We start from the raw sequence: 8,170 nt of genomic DNA on the forward strand, positions 1-8,170 counted from the left end.
GAGACGAGTTCCACGAATGCAGGCACGCTTCAGGCGAAAACACTCGACATTGTGGAAAATACCAAGAGTCTTTTCGTTCAGCAAACCTGCCATGAAGAGGAGAAGAAGAAAGATAGCACGTTATTATTAGCAGTATTATATGTACATGGTACGTGCCTGATCTGAGAGAGTTAAGTGGCATTATAATAGGGGACTACTCACACTGACATAGTGATGATAGTGTTGCTCGTTTAGTGATTTATATTAGACCTCTTTATCATCAAATTTAGTGACCTCTCATTTAGTGAACGTCCAACACTTCATCCTACTGTTCACCATACTGTTCTCCAGCTCACATCACTACTGCTGGTTATACTAGTGGAAAGAGCTCACTCCATAAGGACCACTCATAACTCATCACCCCTCACTCCTCACTCATCACTCATCACTCATCACCCCTCACTCATCACTCCTCACTCATCACTCCTCACCCCTCACTCCTCAATCATCACTCCTCACTCATCACTCCTCACTCATCACTCCTCACTCATCACTCCTCACCCCTTACAATCACCACTGGTCCTTATTACTAATCACTGATCACCACTGGTCCTTATTACTAATCACCACTGGTCCTTATTACTAATCACCACTGGTCCTTATTACCAATCACCACTGGTCCTTATTACTAATCACCACTGGTCCTTATTACCAATCACCACTGGTCCTTATTACTAATCACTGATCACCACTGGTCCTTATTACTAATCACTGATCACCACTGGTCCTTATTACTAATCACTGATCACCACTGGTCCTTATTACTAATCACTGATCACCACTGGTCCTTATTACTAATCACTGATCACCACTGGTCCTTATTACTAATCACTGATCACCACTGGTCCTTATTACAAATCACTGATCACCACTGGTCCTTATTACTAATCACTGATCACCACTGGTCCTTATTACTAATCACTGATCACCACTGGTCCTTATTACAAATCACTGATCACCACTGGTCCTTATTACAAATCACTGATCACCACTGGTCCTTGTGATTAATCACTGATCACCACCCGTCCTTATTACTAATCACTGATCACCACCCGTCCTTATTACTAATCACTGATCACTAATCACTGATCACCACTGGTCCTTATTACTAATCACTGATCACCACTGGTCCTTATTACTAATCACTGATCACCACTGGTCCTTATTACTAATCACTGATCACCACTGGTCCTTATGACCAATCACTGATCACCACTGGTCCTTGTGATTAATCACTGATCACCACCCGTCCTTATTACTAATCACTGATCACCACTGGTCCTTATGACCAATCACTGATCACCACTGGTCCTTATGACCAATCACTGATCACCACTGGTCCTTGTGATTAATCACTGATCACCACCCGTCCTTATTACTAATCACTGATCACCACCCGTCCTTATTACTAATCACTGATCACTAATCACTGATCACCACTGGTCCTTATTACTAATCACTGATCACCACTGGTCCTTATTACTAATCACTGATCACCACTGGTCCTTATGACCAATCACTGATCACCACTGGTCCTTGTGATTAATCACTGATCACCACCCGTCCTTATTACTAATCACTGATCACCACTGGTCCTTATGACCAATCACTGATCACCACTGGTCCTTATGACCAATCACTGATCACCACTGGTCCTTGTGATTAATCACTGATCACCACCCGTCCTTATTACTAATCACTGATCACCACCCGTCCTTATTACTAATCACTGATCACTAATCACTGATCACCACTGGTCCTTATTACTAATCACTGATCACCACTGGTCCTTGTGATTACTTATATTATAGGATGAGTTAGAGGATGTTAGCTACTTATATTATAGGATGAGTTAGAGGATGTTAGCTACTTATATTATAGGATGTGTTAGAGGATGTTAGCTACTTATATTATAGGATGAGTTAGAGGATGTTAGCTACTTATATTATAGGATGAGTTAGAGGGTGTTAGCTACTTATATTATAGGATGAGTTAGAGGATGTTAGCTACTTATATTATAGGATGAGTTAGAGGATGTGTTAGCTACTTATATTATAGGATGAGTTAGAGGATGTGTTAGCTACTTATATTATAGGATGAGTTAGAGGATGTGTTAGCTACTTATATTATAGGATGAGTTAGAGGATGTTAGCTACTTATATTATAGGATGAGTTAGAGGATGTTAGCTACTTATATTATAGGATGTGTTAGCTACTTATATTATAGGATGAGTTAGAGGATGTGTTAGCTTCTTCCCCCTTGAAAAGAGCTGGCCCCTCTGATCACCTTCATCTGTCATGGTGCTCAGTAACAAATCGGACAGTTCTGGTGGAAAAATCGGACAGGATCGAAGACGCAGTGATCCGTCATCACACACACTGCACAGGGTGTCAAGGCTTTGACACACACTCAGTAAACACACATTAACAAGAGAGGGAGGGCTGTCTTCATCCTGCAACACACACACATACACACACACACAATAATATTTCAAGTATCTCTTCTACTATGGAAGATCCCTTTAACTAACTTTAACTGACACATTTATGGCCAGCGGTTAAGATAAATGCACAGTTAATAATAATAATAATAATAATAATAATAATAATAATAATAATAATAATTCTTATTAATAATAATAACAATAGTAATAAAATAAATAACAATAAAACAATAATAATTCTTATTAATAATAACAATAATAATAACAACAATAATAACAACAACAAAAGAAATAATAATAATAATAATAACAACAACAATAATAATAATAATAATAACAAAAGAAATAATAACAACAACAACAACAATAATAATAATAACAGCAACAACAACAATAATAATAATAATAATAATAATAAATCGTATTAATAATAATAACAATAATAATAAAATAAATAACAATAAAACAATATTAATTCTTATTAATAATAATAGTAATAATAACAACAACAATAATAACAATAACAACAACAATAATAATAACAACAATGATAACAACAACAAAAGAAATAACAACAACAACAAAAACAATAATAATAATAATAATAATAATAATAATAATAATAATAATAATAATAATAATAATGACACTGAAACTTATTACAGACCTTTATTAACTTCAGGCAGAAGAAACTTTATTAAAACTCACCATATCTGTGTAAACAGGATAAAGAAGTGTTTTGATGTTGAAATAAATATCCGATCTAGTAGTTTAAAGCAGTTTAAAGTTGTTGTGTATCAGCTGAACTTCCACAGCCTCACAGTGAGTTAGTATCTGTAGCTTTTATCACCTCCGACACAAAACAGACTAAAGGCCTTAACAACACTGACGCGCTGGAGCTCCACATCGCGCGAGAACTGCAAATCGCGCGAGATCTCGCGAGAACGACCGCACCGCCGCTACGCATCCGCCATGTTGGAAAGGTCATGGAGTCAATACGAGGTCATAAACATATGCGACTCTCCATCATATAATTAATCACTCTAGAGAAGATTTATTCTGTTATAAACGTTACATATGTTCACATACAAATGATGTAGATTTATTACGTCCATAGTTCACTTGCTCTAATAACTGCAACATCACAGTAGGACGTTTAAACATTTAAAATGTCCTTAAGTTAAAGATTAGATATTAAAGGTGATATTCTTTATTATTTATTGATTATCACTAAGTAAAGAAAATAAAAGTGCATGTAAAAAAAAGCACATAAAAACACAAATTTCGAGGTTTTTCGGAGTTCGGCGATCTGACCGTCAGGTCTGAATGTTGATCACAGAGAAATCGATAGAAATGCGGAAGTGCTGTGTTGAGCTGCGGTGAAAATAATCATTAAACAACCCAAAACACGGCTGGTAAGAGAAGCACACTGTAGCGGGATATATATACACTTTATTTCACTCTATTCAACACTTATAATGTGTATAAATCTGAGTAGAAACCTTAATAACATCCGGAATGGTTTGCATTATACTTGTGTTTGTTTCATCTGTATGAGCTGCGCCCCTTACTGCGCATGCGCAGTGTTGTTTACATAAGCTGTGTTCTTCTGTTCCACAGGAAAATGCTGATATGAGGAGATTTTATACACCTGATGATCTGGATCTCACACTGACGTCATCATCTCCAGCTGCTGACAGGATTCAGAGATATATATCTAATATATAATAATACATTAAAGACATGTATAAGAGCAGAATCACTTTGCTACCACTGTGACCTTTGAACCTTCATTACCTCATATACAGATATATATGACAGAAACCATGTCTGCTGTTTTAAGTCATTTGTAGGTAACGGCGGGTTTGAGGGTCGTCCCATCACCACAATGTCATCCACCTGCCAGTCAGGCTTAGCCCCACCCTCGGGTGTGAGCGACATCAGAGCTACAAGAATAAAGGATGGTTCTTGTCGTTCTTCTGAGCATCATGCACACTTGCTGCTGGCTCAGATGAATAAGATGCGTCTGCACTCAGAGCTGTGTGATGTGCGTCTGCTGGTAGGAGGTCGGACGTTCCGGGTCCACCGGTTGGTCCTGGCGGCCAGCGGGCCGTACTTCTCTGCCCTCTTTAACTCCGCCATGAGCGAGGCACGTGAGGAGGAAGTGCACATCGCTGGGGTGGACCCAGACGTGTTTGAGTGTCTTCTGGAGTTTATATACACAGGTAGATACAAATGTGCACAGGTGAGTGAATAGTAATGGGCACGTGTAGACCCACTGGGACATATACTGCACCGGTAGATCCCCAGGTCCCTACGTCAATAGTCACCTGATTCAGACACACAGACACAGGCATTTATTTAGTGTATTATTTGTGTGTGAGAGGCTGTGTGGAGGTGACGGTGGAGAACGTTCAGGATCTCACGATGGCGGCCGACATGCTGCAGCTCGGCGAGCTCGTGCTTATCTGTGGGGAGTTTCTGAGGAGCCACATGGAGCCGAGTAACTGTGTCGGAATTTATCAGTTCCTGGAACAGATCAGCTACAACGAGCTCCTAGAGTTCACTCAGAACTACATCCACGCCCACTTCCTACAGGTGAGCCCCAGCCTCCAGCACACCTGACTGTACCTTTAACTCTGTGTGTGTGTGTGTGTGTGTGTGTGTGTGTGAGTTTAACCCCCTGACTGTACCGATAACTCTGTGTGTGTGTGTGTGTGTGTGTGTGATGAGTTTAACCCCCTGACTGTACCTTTAACTCTGAGTGTTAGGTGTGTGAGGAGGAGGAGTTCTCCAGCCTGTCGAAGGATCAGCTTGCATGCTTGCTGCGCAGTGAGGAGTTGAGGATCGAGGACGAGTACCAGGTGTTTACAGCAGCCATGAGCTGGCTTCTCCATGACATCACACACAGGAAGAAGCACATGGTGGAAGTTCTGGAGCCCATCCGCTTCCCCCTGCTGTCTCCTCAAAGGCTCTACGCCTACATCGAGGGTAAGGTCTTTAATCTAAGAGGTGATATTTACTGAGTATAGCATTCTAATGTTACATTATAGTTACAGGGTAGTTGTGTGTGACAGGAGTGAGTGACTTCAGCCTGCGGGTGGCGCTACAGACCCTGCTGAGAGAATACACAGAGTCAACCAAAACCCCTAAAGACTCCAAAACAGTCGCACAACCCTCAAAGACTCGGCCCCGTAGGAAAGCACGCAAATACCTCTACGCCATTGGTAAACTGTGTGTGTGTGTGTGTGTGTGTGTGTGTGTGTTTCTCAGTCTCCTTCATATCTCTGACACTCTCGTACCCTTTCTCACTGCACCAGGAGGTTACACTCGTCTGCAGGGAGGCAGGTGGAGTGACAGTCGAGCCTTGAGTTGTGTGGAGCGATTTGATTCGTTCAGTCAGTTCTGGACCACGGTCTCCTCCCTCCATCAGGCCCGCAGCGGCCTGGGCGTCGCCGTCCTCGACGGCATGATCTACGTCATCGGAGGTGAGCACGTGGTTTAATTTACTCGACTTAACCTTGCGCTCAGGAAAAGTGGATGTATGACGTCTGGTTGGTGTCTCAGGTGAGAAGGACTCGATGATCTTCGACTGTACGGAGCGCTACGACCCCGTTACCAAACAGTGGGCTGCTGTCGCATCGCTCAACTTCCCACGCTGTGGAGTCGGGGTTTGTCCGTGCAACGGGGCTCTCTATGCACTCGGTACACACACACACACACACACACACACACACACACACACACACACACACACACACACACACACAGCAGTAACTATCACAATCACACTACATTTATCATCAACACCAGAACTGCAGCCTGGGCTAAAGCATTATGGGAAATGTAGTTATGACCTCTGTGTGACCTCTGACCCCTACAGGAGGCTGGATTGGTTCTGAAATCGGCAAGACGATGGAGCGTTATGATCCTGAGGAGAATAAGTGGGAGGTGATCGAGAACATGCCCGTACCACGGTACTACTTCGGCTGTTGTGAGCTACAAGGTAAAGAAAAAACAATTACAAACACAGTGAATCTGTTTATCTCCATAGTAACAAAGTTTATCGTCCGCCACCATCAGGTTCCGTCTACGTGATTGGTGGGATCAGCGACGAGGGGGTGGAGCTCCGTTCGGCCGAGGTCTACGACCCCATTTCCTGCCGCTGGCGAGCTCTGCCGGTCATGATGACGCGGCGGGCGTATGTGGGCGTGGCCTCGATCAATAACGCCATCTACGCGGTGGGGGGATGGAACGAGGCTCTCGGATCGCTGGACACTGTGGAGAAATACTGTCCTGAGGAGGTCTGAGCTAATCGAACATGTTAGCATAGCTAGCTCACTAGCCATTTTAATAGCAATGGCCTGCTGGTGTTTTTAAAAGAAAGTTACGCTAACTTGTGTGTTCGTTTCTCAGGAGCGGTGGGTGGAGGTGGCGTCCATGTCGGTGGCACGCGCCGGGGTTAGCGTAGCCGCCGTTAACGGGCTGCTGTATGCCATCGGCGGTCGGAACTCTGGGAGGGACTTCTCGGCTCCGGTCACTGTGGACTCGGTGGAGATTTACGACCCGCTCCTGGACACGTGGACTGAAATAGGAAACATGATCACTAGCCGCTGTGACGGGGGCGTGGCTGTGCTCTGATGCCCCTCCCCTTTACATGTTTACGAGTCGTGTCTGTTACATGATGTACCCGACGTTTATACCTGAACTCCAAATGCTACGAGCTTGCTAAGTCGCAAATTTTGTATTATTGTTAATAAGAAAACCGTAAGTGTGGTCACGTGAAGGGGCGTGGCCATGCTCACGGACTCCACCCCTTTCTGTCTGGTTCTCAAGCATTATTGCTAAGCTAACAGCGTTCATTCCATCAGCTTCTGTTCTTACATTCTGACTGAAAATTAACGAATGTAAACATTTAACACAGACATTTGTACGGCTGTGATGAAAGACATTTCTGTGTGTGTGTGTGTGTGTGTGTGTGTGTGTGTGTGTGTGTGTGTGTGTGTGTGTGTGTGTTAGTGTTGGTGTGTGTGTGTGTTAACGTCATGTTACTTTTCATGCCACACATTTCCTACCGTTCTGATTAAAGTAGCATTTTAAAGTCAGCTTTATAACAACACAGATTGTGTTACTGGAGTAAAGTGTCATGACTTTCTTCTCCTCTTCTCCCCTTTGGTCTTTTCCCGTTAGGAGTCACACAGTGAATCATCAGTTCCCACCTGACTCTATCATCATCATCCTCGACTCTCACACCACTGACCTTCATGTCCTCATGTAACACATCTCTAGATCTCCTCTTTGTCCTTCCTCATGACCTCTGACCTGCAGCTCCATCTCCAACATCCTTCTACCAATATAACATCTCCGTCCTCTGTACATGTCCCCAAAACAGACAACCTGAGCTGTCCCTCTGATGTGCTCCTTCCTAATCCTGTCCATCCTCGTCACTCCTAAAGAGAACCTCAACATCCTCATCTCTGCTACCTCCATCTCTGCCTCATGTCTTTTCCTCACTACTACAGTCTCTAACCCATATAGCAGAGCTGCTCTCACTGCTGTCTTCTACACCTTTACTTTCATTACTGACACTCTTGTCACACACACACACACAACACTCCTGACACTTTTCTGTCACACACACACACACAACACTCCTGACATTTTTCTGTCACACACACACACACACA

The 8,170-nt window shown here is 43.1% G+C and overlaps 2 protein-coding genes across 7 annotated transcripts in view; one reads left to right on the forward strand and one right to left on the reverse strand.

Moving 5' to 3' along the window:
- The window catches only part of LOC113636551 (protein zyg-11 homolog), an 11,837-nt gene extending 6,464 nt beyond the window's left edge, over positions 1–5,373 (reverse strand). Inside the window, exons 1-3 of one of the 4 annotated variants that reach the window (XM_047813511.1) lie at positions 3,192–3,355; positions 2,327–2,492; positions 1–86 (exon numbers count right to left, since the gene is read on the reverse strand). The exon at positions 1–86 is cut by the window's left edge and continues 669 nt beyond it. In XM_047813511.1, coding sequence (XP_047669467.1) covers positions 1–86; positions 2,327–2,492; positions 3,192–3,194 — 255 coding nt within the window. In that variant the 5' untranslated portion in view covers positions 3,195–3,355. Of the gene's footprint in view, positions 87–2,326; positions 2,493–3,191; positions 3,356–5,235 lie in introns of those variants that run through there. The other 3 variants (XM_047813515.1, XM_047813507.1, XM_027136692.2) reach the window with 3 other exon arrangements.
- Positions 1–7,602, forward strand: part of LOC113636553 (actin-binding protein IPP) — a 12,361-nt gene extending 4,759 nt beyond the window's left edge. Inside the window, exons 1-11 of one of the 3 annotated variants that reach the window (XM_027136703.2) lie at positions 3,632–3,898; positions 4,104–4,228; positions 4,327–4,708; positions 4,870–5,081; positions 5,255–5,474; positions 5,561–5,710; positions 5,804–5,971; positions 6,051–6,188; positions 6,367–6,489; positions 6,567–6,787; positions 6,900–7,602. In XM_027136703.2, coding sequence (XP_026992504.2) covers positions 4,372–4,708; positions 4,870–5,081; positions 5,255–5,474; positions 5,561–5,710; positions 5,804–5,971; positions 6,051–6,188; positions 6,367–6,489; positions 6,567–6,787; positions 6,900–7,124 — 1,794 coding nt within the window. In that variant the 5' untranslated portion in view covers positions 3,632–3,898; positions 4,104–4,228; positions 4,327–4,371 and the 3' untranslated portion in view covers positions 7,125–7,602. Of the gene's footprint in view, positions 1–3,631; positions 3,899–4,103; positions 4,709–4,869; positions 5,082–5,254; positions 5,475–5,560; positions 5,711–5,803; positions 5,972–6,050; positions 6,189–6,366; positions 6,490–6,566; positions 6,788–6,899 lie in introns of those variants that run through there. The other 2 variants (XM_047813685.1, XM_027136702.2) reach the window with 2 other exon arrangements.
- Positions 7,603–8,170: the final 568 nt, after the last annotated feature.

This window comes from Tachysurus fulvidraco, chromosome 1 (genome assembly GCF_022655615.1).
Source record: "Tachysurus fulvidraco isolate hzauxx_2018 chromosome 1, HZAU_PFXX_2.0, whole genome shotgun sequence".
NCBI classification, from domain to species: Eukaryota; Metazoa; Chordata; class Actinopteri; order Siluriformes; family Bagridae; genus Tachysurus; species Tachysurus fulvidraco.